This window comes from Felis catus, chromosome A2 (assembly GCF_018350175.1).
Source record: "Felis catus isolate Fca126 chromosome A2, F.catus_Fca126_mat1.0, whole genome shotgun sequence".
In the NCBI taxonomy this organism is placed as follows: Eukaryota; Metazoa; Chordata; class Mammalia; order Carnivora; family Felidae; genus Felis; species Felis catus.
The window spans coordinates 1,147,529-1,161,921 of NC_058369.1; the positions used below are offsets into that span (position 1 = coordinate 1,147,529).

The 14,393-nt window shown below is 60.6% G+C and overlaps 1 protein-coding gene across 1 annotated transcript; it reads right to left on the bottom strand.

Moving 5' to 3' along the window:
• Positions 1–446: 446 nt before the first annotated feature.
• Positions 447–9,577, bottom strand: ABHD17A (abhydrolase domain containing 17A, depalmitoylase). Its single transcript, XM_003981612.6, has 5 exons — positions 9,429–9,577; positions 5,390–5,926; positions 3,997–4,191; positions 1,042–1,221; positions 447–942 (listed from the first exon to the last, which is right to left on the bottom strand). The coding sequence occupies exons 2-5, from the start codon at positions 5,719–5,721 to the stop codon at positions 717–719; spliced, it is 933 nt and encodes a 310-aa protein (XP_003981661.1). The 5' UTR covers positions 5,722–5,926; positions 9,429–9,577; the 3' UTR covers positions 447–716.
• Positions 9,578–14,393: the final 4,816 nt, after the last annotated feature.

The following is a 14,393-nucleotide window of genomic DNA, read 5'->3' on the forward strand; positions in this document are numbered from 1 at the left end:
GGGGTTATAGGGGACACCTAGGATGGGCGGGACAATTAGGGCAGCCCTGAGGTTGCACTGTATCTCCCAGACCTCAACATCCTCTTCTACTACATGGGAACGGGTGACCTTACCGGGGCGCCAGAACAGGCTGACCTCAGACCCACTGTTGCCACCCCTGGTATGCTGGGAGCCCACCACCCTCCCAGGAGGCGCACCGGAGAAGGCAGGCACGGGTCCCGGGTTCAAAAGCTGCCTTACCCCTCCATCACCACCCAAGAAACCAGGAGCCTCAAGGGGTGCCTCGGCTGGGCCTCAAAGCCCAACCCTTCTTCCACAGTGGCAGTGGCTTGACCTCTGCATTTGTGCCGAAATGTCCTGGAAGTTTAGGGGCGAAGCCCAGCTCCCTCTTCCAACTCGCTGGGCCCTGGGAGAGCGCGCACGAACCACGAAAGGGAGAGGAATCCTAAAATTTTAAATCTTTAATTTGTGTTCACGTTTTTCCTTCTTTCTGCTTCCAAAAGGAAAGGAGAGCGTAGCTCCGCGCCTGTACATCGTCCACGGCCCCTGGGCTGGGGCAGGTCCCGGCCCCCTAACCCTCCAGCTGCCTCGGAGGACCGGGGTGCCCGAGGGTTCACATGCAGCCCCCGGGCCGGGGCGGGGGCAAGGTCCAGGCGCCGCCTTATTGCTGAAGTCCCGGTGCGGCTCCGGGCTAGGCTAGGCGGCTCCCGGCTAGGCTAGGCGCGCTGGCTGGGCAGCTCCTGGGAGATGAAGCGGCGCAGGCGCTCCAAGTACTGGCTGTAGAGCTCGATGTCGTTGTGCCCGGCGCCCTCCACCCACAGCGGCTCCACGGCCTTGGGGCAGCGCTCATAGAGCGCCAGCCCGTGGGAGAAGTCGATTACTTCGTCCTCCGTGCCGTGGATGATGAGCACCGGTGACGTGATCTTGGACACCTTCTCGATGCTGTAGGGCAGGGCGCGTCAAGTCTGGAAGCAGCGCCCGCCCCGCGGAAGCCCCGCCCCCGGCCTCCCGCCCCGCCCCCCCCACCCTCCCCTCTCTCACTTGGGGAACGCATCGAAGCAGTAGGTCTTCTTGGTGTCAGGGAAGGCAACGCGCATGCCTGAGGTGAGCGGCGAGTGCAGCACCACTGCAGCGCACTCGTAGCGAGAGGCCAGGTCCACGGTGGGCACCGTGCCGATGCTCTGCCCATACAGGACGATGCTGTCCGGGCTGATGCCGTACCTGGCAGTGGGGCAGGGTCAGCCGCGTCCAGCAGCAGCCTGGGCGAGTGAGCTGCATGCGCGCGCGCACAACCCCCCCCCCCCCCCCCCCCCCCCCCCCGCCTGCCCTCCTGGGGCAGTCCCCCCTCCAACCTTCCTGCACAGCCTCCAAGCAGTAGGGTTGGGCCCAGTGACAAGCCCCCTACCCCCACCCCTGTCCCCATTAATGAACAAGTCTGCTCAGTAGGAAAGTAGGGCCTGGGTAGGTGTGCAGACAGGTGGCCCTAACCCTGCCTCACCAACAGTACCAATTTGGACCACACATGCCGAGTGCCCTTGGTGAGGGCCCCAAGGCCACGCCTGGGCTCCTGGGGGCAGGGCAGGCCCTGAGGCCTCTCCTGCTCTCCACCCCCCAACACCTACCCCCCACAAACACACTTGCCCAGGGACACACCCAGTTCCCAGTAGCACATAGGGAACAGGTCCCTCCTGGCATTCCTCGCCCATCCCTTAGCCACGGGAAGTCATGGCAGTCATGCCCCCTGCCTTATCGGCCCCTTGGTTGCAGCCCCTTGGTGTCGGCACGTCCACCTTATCACAACACCGGCAGACCAAGAAGAGTGTCTCCCGCAGGCTGGTGGGCACCACCTCCTTCTCGGGGCACCTTCCCTACAGCGTGGCCGGGTCCCGAGCCTCCTCAGCACCAGCTCCCACGTCCAGGCCCCAGCCTCTTCCCCCACCCTGCCACCACCCCCAAGAGTCTCACCCTCCACCCCCAGCACAGCTGATCCAGCCCCAAGACAACTCCACAGCCTGCAAATGCCCGTTCCCATCTGGCTGGGGACCCACTAGCCACCCTCCCCAGGTACGAGGCCTCCACAGACCTGGACCCCAACATACCAAGGGAACACCCCTCTGCTACACCTCATCTGTGCAGCCCACCCAGGCACCAAGAGTCCACCTCCCTGTCCACCCAGGGGCCGTCCACACCTGTCTCTGTCCCGGCGACCTTCCAGGTTAACAATCGCCTGGCCCTGAGCTTCAGGAATGCCACGTGGCCTTCTGCCTGCCACCCCGCCGCTCCTCCTCAGCCTGCTCCCCGGACACGGAAGCTACCACTGCACTGAGCACCAGCCGGTCCAGCCCTAACACTCGGACACACGAGAGGCAGACGGAGAAGCAAATCTTCCCCAGGCCTCCCCAGCCCCTGGTCACCAGTGGGGCCCAAGCCTCCTGCCCTCCTACTGATTCTCTCTCTGCGGGATCAGGTCTCTGGAGGACGGTGCTGGCCACAGGACAGATGGGCTGGATGGACAGAGCTCAGATCCCTCACACCACAGTGCAGTGTGGTTCTGCCAGCCACCAGCAGCCAGCAGGAGCAGCACCAGGGACTGAGGACCAGCACCAGCAGCAGGAGCAGCACAAGGGACTGAGGACCAGCACCACCGGCAGGAGCAGCACAAGGGACTGAGGACCAACACCGCCAGCAGGAGCAGCACAAGGGACTGAGGACCAACACCGCCAGCAGGAGCAGCACAAGGGACTGAGGACTAGCACCATCGGCAGGAGCAGCACAAGGGACTGAGGACCAACACCGCCAGCAGGAACAGCACAAGGGACTGAGGACCAGCACCGCCAGCAGGAGCAGCACCAGGGACTGAGGACCAGCACCACCAGCAGGAGCAGCACAAGGGACTGAGGACCAGCACCACCGGCAGGAGCAGCACCAGGGACTGAGGACCAGCACCGCCGGCAGGAGCAGCACCAGGGACTGAGGAAGCCGAGGACAGCACGTACCTGCACCACGCTGCCCACGCTTGGTCCCCAGTGCCAGGGCTGTGCCAGGGGACCCCACTCCTGGGGCCTGCAGCAGGAACTGCCTGGTGCATCACTTGGGCAACCAGGGTCCCCACCTCCCCAGGCCAAGCTGACTTTGGTCCCTGCAGGAATGGTCGGGGGGGGGGGGGGAGTGGCAGGTCGGGCAGGCAGGGCTGAGATGGGGCAGCCCCAGCCCCAAGAAGGCAGTGGACAGGGCCCCGTGTCTGGGAGGGCCAGAGTCAGGGTGGCCTCCTTCCAGAGGAATCTCTGGGCTCAGCGACCAAGCAAATGAGCTTCAGTGAGAGAGGAAGGGGGCTGTCTGGGATCTAAATAAACAGGATTGGGGGGGGGGGTGTCCAGGGAAGGGGGCTTGGCCGAGGCCCTGGTGGCCCTCAGTCAAGCACAGAGGTATGTGCCTCTGCTTGCTAGCCTCCCACCGGCCCCCAGATGCTGTGCTGGACACCAAACTGCCTGACAGAACCTTCTGGAACTCTTCAGAACCCTCTAGGCCCAGAGGAGCCCTGCCCTGAGGAGGAGGCCACCGTCAGTGGCCATGCATGCCTCACGGGTCAGCCCTGAGAACCATGACAGAGCAGCCCTACTCCTCCCTGCACCCCAAATGCTCCCTGGCCCCAGGACTCTGAGTATTTTCTCAGAGCCCACACAGCCCACCTCCTGGGCCCAGGTCCTCTATCCACCCCGTGCAGGCAGAGCCCCCACTCCCCTAGGTACAGCCCATCTATACCCCTGCCGGACAAGGGGTTCCCGGGAGGGGAGGGCAGATCTGAAGACTGCCCGCCCCACCTCCCCGCACACCAGCATGCCTGTCGCCACACCAAGGGGACACACGTCAGACCTCACCCTGCCGCCCAGTGTGGCCGCTGATGGCCCTCTCCTGAGGACCACCCCCCAGGGCCTCCCCAGGGAGGCCGGCCTGAGGCCCCGGGTGCTCACCCGCTACGCCCCACACACAGCTCACCTGGTGCGCAGCGCCTGCCAGGCGGCGTCGATGTCGGCATACAGGTTCTTCTCGGAGGGCTTGCCCGAGCTCACGCCGTAGCCAGAGTAGTCGTAGGAGAAGATGTTGCAGTTGATGCGCGAGCCCAGGCCGATGTAGAAGCTGCTCATCTGGCCCAGGTCCACCGCGTTGCCGTGCGAGAAGAGAACCGTGTACCTGGGGGGTCGGGGCGGGGGGGGGGGGGAGGTCAGAGGGCAAGGGAGGCTCCCAGCCGCCCCGTGGACGAGAGCACCAATGCGGGAGAGAGGCCGCCTCTGCCACAAAGTGGCCTGGCTCCTCTGGCCATGAGGGCTTCCCCTCCGTGAAGGGGGACTGCTGGCCATGGCCTCAGCACAGGGTGGACCCACGGCTCAGCAAGTCAGTGACCGCCGCACCTCTATTGCCCAGGGACAGCAGCTCTCTCCTCTGGAATCACTCCTTTTAGAGGGACTCTGACAGCCCAAGGATGGCATGCACGTGTGCCCGCTGCCTGGAACCTTCCAGAGAATGAGACAGCGGCTGCTCCTCTCGACAGCCGGCCCCCACCCTTGCCCCCACAAACGAACCAGATCAACCCCTGTTCACACCATCTCCTCCCCTCCTACAGAACATGACCCCAAAACTCATTTCCGCCCTGCCATGCTGCTGGCCATCAGGACCTGCCCCAGGTCAGCCCGACAGGCTGGATCCTGGCCAACGCACTCCTACAGTCTTCTTCCTGCAGCACCCCTGGGCCCCAGCCTAGCTAAAAGGTAAAAGCTTGCCCTTTGAGCTCAGATCTGGACTCAGACCCCGCCCGGTCTAAAGGCAGAGACACCTCTTTCCCGCTGTCTACTCAAGGAAGAGCTGTGCCTCCGGGCTTCAAGGACACTCTAAATGAGGAGGCAGACTTGGCCTGAGCCACCTGCCAGGCCTCAAGTGCCCTGGCCCTGAAGCAGATGCCAAGTCCTCACTGAGCACCAAGCACCCAGGAGCCCTTCCCTGGGCAGGTGAGCACGGAGACCCTGAAGCAGGCGGCTCCTTGTCAGGCAGGTGCGACAAGGCCACCCAGGAACCCCCCCCCAACAGCCCCAGGGTACTCCTCCGTGACGGGGCTGGGGCTGCACGTGGCAGGGCACTCGCCAGTAAGGGCCCAGGCAGTCCCACGTGGCTCTGCTCTTGGTGGATCCCATTTGCCACCCCTTTGGCAACAAGAATCCCCGGGGCACCTGCGCCGCCTGACGGGCTTTCGCCCCGGCTCCGGCCTGTGGGGAACGGCCTCCGGCGGGACACCAGGGGCCCGAGGACGGGACACATTCTGCTTCTGCACCGGGAACCTCTCGGGCCTCCCTCCGGGCACTGTCCGGACCCCGTGCCGTCCTTCCGTGACGCTCACCTGGCGCCGGGCACGCAGCGCACGTACATGCAGGAGACGCGGTTGCCCCGGCTGCTCTTGGTCAGGAAGACCTCGATGGTGTCCAGCTCGCGCTGGCTGTACTGGAAATCAGCACGCTCCATCAGGTGGAGCTTCCAGCGCCCCGGGCTGCCGGCGGAGGCCCGCAGGGTCCCCGAGGGGGCGGCCCCAGCTCCACCGGGCCCCGGCTCGGGCTCGGGCACCAGCGAGTAGGTAGGCTCCGGCGGCAGGAAGGCGAGCTTGGCAGCAATGCGGCCGGGGCAGGGCGGGCAGCAGAAAAGGCAGCAGAGCTCGCTCACTGACAGGCCGTTCATGGCGGGCGCCGGGCCCCAGGGCGGGCCTCGCTTGGCAGGGGAGGGGTGGGGGTGCTCTGAGATGCGGGCAGGGCGGAGGGCAGCCCCCAGCCACTGCCCCAGACGAGAGCCCCCTTAGGAGGCTGCAGCCCAGCCCCATCGTGGTCCAAGCCGAGCCCTCGGGAGCCTCGCAGCCTTGCGTCTCCACGTCCTGCAGAGGGAAACCCTGGGGAGGGGGGGGGGAAGCGAGAAACGGGGTTCCCTCGGGGTTCCGCTGGGACACGGTGACCCGATCTTGTCTGTACCAAGCCTCTCGGCCTTCCCCGCAGCCCAGTCCACCCTCTCCCACTCAAACTGGTCCGCTCTCGGCCCCATGGGCCTGGGGGCTCAGCTCGTCATCCACAGGGACCACGTACCCCCCATATGCCCTTTGTGGGACCCAAAGCCAACCGGACCCCCACCTGCTGCACCCTTTCCCAGCATGCAGTCACCAACTCTTGCCAGGTAAGCCCCCCCAGTCAGCCCAGCCTCGGCCAGCAGGCTGTACTGGGCAATCAGACCCCTGGCTCACGCCAGCTCTCCCCCACACAGCCCCTGCTCTGGGCGCAGAGAGACCCCGGTGCTCTCCCTACGCCTCTGTTCACACAGCCGGCCCAGACTCCCCCACCCCCCCAGCCCATCTCCAGGCCATCCTTCAAGGATTCATCTGCCACCAACCCCAGGTGACACACCGCAGCCAAGGCAAGGACAGACTGCCAACTGAAGGGACTCGGACCCAAGAGCATGCTCACAGGGGCCGGGCCTCGAGGGGCAGGACTGCAACGTCCAGAGACAGTGGAGCCCAGGCAGAGGAAATACAAGAAACAAAGGCTCTGGTAACAAAAGCAGGATACATCTAGAGGCTGGGAAGGCCTACTGAGCTCGGACAATGGCTGGGCCCTGTGCTGGGGCCAGGCTGCGGGGGAGGGGGGCACTGGAGCCCTAATGGCTTCCTTCTCCAGCTCAACGGAGGGCTCTGTGACCTTGGGCAAGGCTCCTTCCTTCCCTGGGCCTCAGTTTCCTCACCTACTGGGGAAGACAACACTGCCTCCCACGGGGACTTAGTGAGAAGTAGGTGGTGGACGGGGGGGCGTGGCTCAGAGGCGGCACAGTAAGTCACAGACTACAGCTAAATCACTAACAGTCCCACAGGGAGTTGCCAACAGAGACTGTAAGAAATACAAAGCCTTGAGAAAATAACTACTTACTAGGCTTTTCCTTACAGACTGGAACGCTCACAACTCACTTTCAGCAGCACAGCACCTTGGCACACGCAGTTTTGGGGCCGTGGCATTTGAAAACCACCGGGCCGGGGACACACAGATTCAGGGCGGACCAGAGCAGGCTGAGGCCCAGAGACACACGTGCTCCCTCTGGGCCTGTGATCTGGTGCCAAGGTCAGGAGAGAGCCACAGCCACAGCCTGAGTTTGCCCAGAGTCTGGGCACACAGGAGGGAGTGGGAGGGCCCAGGTGGGGACACCAGGAGGGGACACCAGGCAGCTTCCAGGGTCCCTGAACTCGCAGGTGGGACGCACACTTTACGTGCAAGCATCCTTTGGAGGACAGAGTCTATCGTACCTGTTCTCAGGTAAGAGTTTGTCCCCAGGACACCTGCCAACTCCTGGGGACACTTTGGGTTGTGACAAGTGGGGAAGGGTGTTCGCATTCCTGAGGGGGTGGGGGCCAGAGATGCTGATGGACGCTCTCCAGAGCACAGGATGTCCTCCCCCATTACCCCAAGGGAGTTATCCGTCCCCAAGTGTCAACCAGTCAACCAAGCCCAGGCGGCTTCAATGTCTTCTCAGATCCAGGGCCAAACAGCAACACTGCCCTGGTGCTGGGGAAGCTTAGAGGGTCTGGAGTTGGGGCAGCACAGCAAAGACTGCTTTTGAGAGAAGGCCTGGCTGAGAGTCCGTGGGCAGGCAGGAGCCCCCCGCAACCCGGGAAATGAAGGGGCACACCAAGGTGGAGAAGCCCCACTGCCCAAGCCAGAGACACAGCATGGCATCCTCCGCTCCCCCTCTGCCGGGGCCTGATGGGTCTCCATCCAACCAACGCCCGGTCCACGCAGCCACCACCTTGCACCTGGACGGCTGTGCGGTCCTGTTCATTGCCCGCCCGCACTCTCCCCCAGCAGCCACAGGATCCCTCTCCCGGCACAAACCTGAGATAAGAAAGCACACCTTTTCTCTGGACGCCCTCTGGCTTCCTGCCACTTCCAGGTGGAAACTGAAGCCTTGCCACAGCCTGCCAGGGCCCACCTCTGCGGCCTCACTCCCCCTCGACCTCCCCAGACAAGCCAGAGCCCAGGCAGTTGCCCAGCCAGGGACCCCCTCCCCGATCTCCACTGGCCAGCCCTTGCCCCCTGTCCTGCCCACCCTTCAGATCAACCTCCCAGCGCCCCTGGAGAGGCCTTCCAAACCACGGGGAGATCCCACAAGCTCTCCTGGTTCCAGTCTGTCCCCACAGCACCTGCCACAGCTTGTATTTACCTGTCTGACCACCCCCGACAGCAATCAAAGAGAAACCCCATGAGGGCAGGACAGCTACCTGTTCTTATCCAGTGAACCCTGGCTGAACAAGAGAGCAAGTGACAAGAGGTAAAGAGAAAAGAGGGAAGCTAGTCTGCCAGCTTTGACAGGGAAGGAGGACAGTCTTTTCTTAGGCCATGAACGCCTGGGGCCTCCCGTGCGACATTTATGAGTGTCCCTAGGCATGCCCTGCGAGCGGCAATTCGGTCCACGAGCGCGGACTGGGCACTCTGCCGCCAGGCCCCGTAAGGGCTGCTGGTGTTCTGAGCACCAACGAGGAAACAAACAACCGCGATACTCGAGGATGACCTAAATACGCTCGGCCTGGCGGCACCTCACCCAGCCAGTCAGGGTGGGAAAGCTGCCTGGAGTAAGGTGCAGTCTGAGAGGTGCACAGAAAGTGACCGAGTGGCAAGGAACAGGGCACTGCAAAACCCCAGAAGTGGCGGCGAGTTCCAGGAACTGCAGATCTCCCTGTCGAGCGGACGCTGGGAGGAAGAGGTGAGCAGAGGGGTCCCAGAGGGAGCCAGGGCTGGGTCAGGCTGGGTCAGGCCGCGCCCGTGAGCCCTGCTGCAGAGTTTGGACTTCATCCTGGAGGAAACGGGGAGCCCTGGAGTCCTGGGCGGAGCATGGACGGGCACCACGGGTTAGGGGCTGCGGTACGTCCCCTGGCTGCAACCTGGAGATCAAACTGGAGCGAAGACCGGGAAGCCTACCCCGGTGTCCCAGGCGGCCAGAGGACGCCCGCGAAGGGGTACAGGCGTCCGGGAGACGTTTAGGAAGGAGGACTCCGCTAAGGGATGCTGCGGCGGGCCCGGGTGTCGGGCTGGGGCGGGAAACTAGGTAGAGTCCGCGACTCGGACGGCCCCGGCCCGGAGGCGGGGGCCGCGTCACCAGAGGAGTGGGCGCTCACCCCACATCCGAGACCTCAAAGGACCGGGGGACAGGGCTCTGCCGGGGTCGCCACGTTGGCCCGCGGTCCCGGTCCCCGGTCGGCGGGTCCTACAGCCGGGACCGCGGCCTCCCCAGCAGTGAGGGGTCTCGGGGGCGTCCCACCCGGCTGTCCCGGCCTCGCGGGCAGGCCCAGCTCCCCAAACGGCCGCGGGCGGCACCGAGGTCTCCCCGCGCCGCCGCGCTCGCCCCTGTTCGGCACTCACCGCCGCGGCCCGCGCCCCCCGGCCCCGGGGCCGCGCTCCATGGCTCCCGGCCGCCGCCCGTGCGTCCGTCGGTCCCTCGGCACCCCGGCCCGGCCTCCTGCGCCGCCGCCGCCGCCGCCGCACCCCCACAGGCGGAAATGAGCCTCGATCCCGCCACCGCCCCGGAAGTGACGCAAGGTACGCGCGGGGGCCGAGGGGCTGCGGACAGGCGCTGGCGCTGCAGGCGTCCGGGGACCGGGGGGCGGGCTTGGAGGCGGGGGCGAGCGTGGAGTAGGCGGGGCCTAGTTATGGTTGGTGGATGTGGGCTTGGGGGCGGGCCTGGCTCGCTGGTGGGGCGGGGCATGGGGGGTGGGCGGGTTCGGCTGCCGTGGGCGGGCGTGGCAGGGCGCGCGGGGCGGAGTTAAGGGTTGCAGCCCAGGTTTTCCGCAGAGACACGGCCATTCATTCGTTCTTTCACTCATTCCGGGGCCAGGAGTAGAGTGAGGCGAGTGAGGCACTCGCTTCGGAACGAAATTTACAGAGGCGCCAGAAAACTCTGTAATCAAGATAAAAATAGTAATGGACTATCAAAAAATAAAATTTTACTAGAGCCAGGGCCCTGACAGGGTGAGGACGGCGAGGCAAGGTCATGCTAGTGCAGGGTCTGGTCCTACCTTTTTAAAAATCTTAATATTTTGTCCATCGTGGATTATTTTGCATTCGTTTCAGCTTTTTATTTTTTTATTTTTATACTGTTTTAAGTGTATTTATTTATTTTGAAAGAGAGAGAGAGTGAGCACAAGCAGGGGAGGGACACACACAGAGAGAGAGAATCCCAAGCTGGCTCTGCACTGTCAGCACGGAGCCCGACTAGGGGCCTGAACCCACGAACCGTGAGATCATGACCGGAGCCCAAGTCGTTCGCTCAACCGACTGAGCCACCCAGGTGCCCCTAGTTTCAGCTTTTAAAATATTGGATTAAAATACTATGTGGGTGGCAGTCAGTTAAGCATCTGACTTCAGTTCAGGTCATGATCTCACGGTTTGTGGGTTCTTCGAGCCCCGCGTCAGGCTCAGTGCTGACAGCTCAGAGCCTGGAACCTGCTTCGGATTCTGTGTCTCCCTCTCTCCCTGCCCTTCCCTGCTCACACTCTCTCCCTTTCTGTCCAAAAATAAATAAATGTTTAAAATTTTTTAAAAAATAAGGGGCGCCTGGGTGGCGCGGTCGGTTAAGCGTCCGACTTCAGCCAGGTCACGATCTCGCGGTCCGTGAGTTCGAAACCCCGCGTCAGGCTCTGGGCTGATGGCTCAGAGCCTGGAGCCTGTTCCTGATTCTGTGTCTCCCTCTCTCTCTGCCCCTCCCCCGTTCATACTCTGTCTCTCTCTGTCCCAAAAATAAATAAACGTTGAAAAAAAATTAAAAAAAAAATACTATGAACCTTGGGGCGCCTGGCTGCCTCAGTTGAGCGGGGCATTTGACTCTCAATCTCAGGGTCTTGAGTTCAAGCCCCACATTGCACATCAAGCCTACTCTGAAGAAAGAAATGCACAAGCTTTGAGTCTTCGTAGATGAGCTTTTTCTTTGTGTCCCTTAAACTTTGTGCCTTCAGGGAGTGCTTCCTGCCCCGGCCCTAGTCCAGTCTCAGCTCCCGCTGCAGGGAGGGAGCAGAACATTAAACAAGGAAGGAACAGAAGCTGAATAAGGATGAGAGTTGGGAGCCAACTGGGGAACGTGGCGGAAGTTTACTGATGAGCCTCTGTTGAGAGGGTGATCAGGCCCAGCCTTCAGAAGAGGTGACAGGGACGGAGGCAGAGTCTGCAGAAGCCAACAGAGCCCAGCCTGGAGGCAGGATTGTGAATTAGTTGGACGGCCCTGCCCTTCCAGGCCTCCACTCTGCCCCCTCTGCCTGCATGCAGGACTTTTCCAGCTCAAAAATGCTCCCACCACAAGCCCCAGCTCCCTCTTCTCCCCAGGGACTCTAATCTTCAGTTTTGTTTACAGAGATAAGCCTGAAGCTCTGGGCTTCCCAGCCAGCCCTCCCCCAGGCCCCAGATCTCTGGACAGGGGCCAGAAGAGGACCTGGGCTCGGGGGTCCAGGCTGCCCAGGGTGGCTTCCTGTGATTTCCTCTGGCCACCTTCCCCAGCTGTGTGTCAGGGGGCTGTCCAGAGGGGCCCCACAGTGCCCCTGCCCAGCTGCCTCCGTCAAGCTCAAGTTCCTCTGAACTCCAAAGGTCACAACTATGCCAGGTTCCTTGATGTCCTCGTGACTTCTCTGAGCAGGAAGAGGCTTGTCCACAGCCTCCTTCTCCAGCCCTCCTTCCTCTCCTGCCCCTCTCCCTGTGGGCTGCACCAATATGCCTCAAGGGGAATGCTGCCGGTTACGAGTGAAAAGGGGGGAGGGGGGATGAGGCTCCATTCCCACCCAAATGAGATCTGCTGAGCTCGGTGAGCTTCCCCCACTGACCAGAGCAAACTCTGCAAAGACACAAGCACTGCTGTAAACCTCCCAGTGTTTCAGTACAGTCACCTCCATTTTCCTCCCTTCCCAAGGGTCCTGGGTGGTCCAGACGCCAGCCCATTTTTTCCTACCCCTTCAGCCCCAGCCATGCTGGCCTTCCCAAGTTTGTTCCTGCCTCAGGGCCTTTGCACCAGCAGCACCTACTGCTTGCGGTGCCCTGTCCCCAGATAGCCCCGCGGCCAACATCTTCTCATTTCAGGCCTCAGGCCTCGCTCGCACATCACCTCCTCAGAGAGCCCACCCTGACCACCCCCAGCCAGAGTCCTTACCACGTGCACCGCCATCCCGTGGCCTCATTTATTTCCATCATAGAACTTACCATTTGTGATCTTTTATTTACATTTATTTATTTTAAGAGAGAAAGAGAGAGAGTCAGAGAGAGAGAAACCCAAGCAGGCTTTGTACTGTCAGCACAGAGCCCAATGTGAGGCTCAATTCCACAAACAGTGGGCTCATGACCTGAGCCGGACCCACAACTGACCGAACCACCCAGGCACCCCGATCTCTGGTCATTCTGGGGGGTTGTTTCCTTGAATATCCCATCTTCCCCACATGCCATGAGCTCCTTAGGGCAGCGACCCAGGCTCTCGTTCACCATGTCCCCAACTGTCCCCCATGATGTCTGACAAATGTGTGGATGCATGACACTTGGGATGAGGATAATCCGACGGCTTTTGTGAGCATCTGAGCGGCACCCAGCATAGATCTCAAGCGGTCTTGACCCTGGACTTCTTCTCCTCTGCTGACCTGAGACACAGCCTGGGTCACAGGAGTCAATGGTCTTAAAAATGCTCCTACCCTGGAGCCCTGAATTCCAACCAAGTGCCATCCAATAAGGAACGTATTAGCCCCATGTGGCTATTTAAATTTAAATGAATTGATTAAAAGTAGGGGCCCCTGGGTGGCTCAGTCCCTTGAGCCTCGGACTTCAGCTCAGGTCATGATCTCACAGTTCGTGAGTTCAAGCCCTGCATCAGGCTCTGTGCTGACAGCTCGGAGCCTGGAGCCTGCTTCTGATTCTGTGTCTCCCTCTCTCTGCCCCTTCCCCGCTCATGCTCTGTCTCTCTCTGTCTCTCAAAGATGAATAAACATTTAAAAAAAAGTTTTAATGAATTGATTAGAAGTAAATAAAATTTGGGCTGCCTGGGTGGCTCAGTTGGTTAAGCCTCTGACTCTTGATTTTGGCTCAGGTCATGATCTTGTGGTTCCTGGGATCGAGTCCCGCATTGGGCTCTGGCAGTCTGCTTGGGATTCTCTGTCTCCCTCTCTCTCTGCCCCTCCCCTGCTCACGTGCCTGAGTGCACACGCTCTCTCTCTCTGTCTCTCAAAAATAAAAAATAAACACTAAAAAAGTAAATAAAATTTAAAATTCAGTTCTTCAGTTGCAAGGACCCATTTCAAGTGTTCAAGAGCCACAGGGCAGCTGGTAGCTCCCAGATGATACAGATAGAGAATGTGTCCATCGCCCAGAAAGTTCAAGAAGCATCGACCTAGCCAGTGAGCTCCAAGAGGAAAGGTATCTGTGTCTGTTTTGTTCCTGGTTGTATTTCCAGTGCCTGAGTCAGGTTTTAACATTCAGTAAGTGCTCAATAAATGTTGATGGAAGGAGAGAAGGGAGGGTGGGAGGGGAGGAAAAGAATTCTCCTTCTCAGGATCTAAGCAAATAATACAGAAAGAGGGCGGCTAATTCTGCCCATAGCTGTCCATCCCTGCATTAGTTACAACGGTGAAGCACATAACGACGTCCTCAAAGCGTAGCAGGCGACAGAATTAAAAAAATCGTGGTCTACTCTTGATTTCAAAATTAAAAAACACAAACAAGCAAAAATGCAGCCCTGTGATATGGAGACCAATACAAGGCTCTTTGGGTTTTGTTTTTTATTTGTTTGCTTGTTTACTTATAAAACATTTTTTAATGTTTATTTATTTTTGAGAGACAGACAGAGCGCAAGCAGGGGAGGGGCAGAGAGAGAGACACACACAGAATCCGAAGCAGGCTCCAGGCTCTGAGCCATCAGCACAGAGCCCGACGCAGGGCTCGAACCCACAAACCGCAAGATCCTGACCGGAGCTGAAGTCGGATGCTTAACCGACCGAGCCACCCAGGCGCCCCTGTTTGTTTGTTTTTAATATTTTATGTTTACTTGCATTTATATAGGAAATATACTTGCATGGTTCAAAATAAAGGGTCCGGGAGACAACGCATAAAGTGTCCTGCTTTCGGTCCTGTCTCCCAGGACAAGGATGATCCCATCCCAAGGCAGCCAATGTTCAGTTGCTTCTGTTTCTGTGCTGGGAAATCTATGCATCTGTGTGCACCCGGGAGCAGGTGCAAAGAGATCCTCCCTCATTTTAAAAACTCTTAAACACGCATAGTAGCCTTCAGCCAACACTGCACGGGTGGTCACTTCTGCCTTGGCCCAGCCGCAACCTTCTCGTGCAACCCCCAGGCTGGTCCACCGCTTGG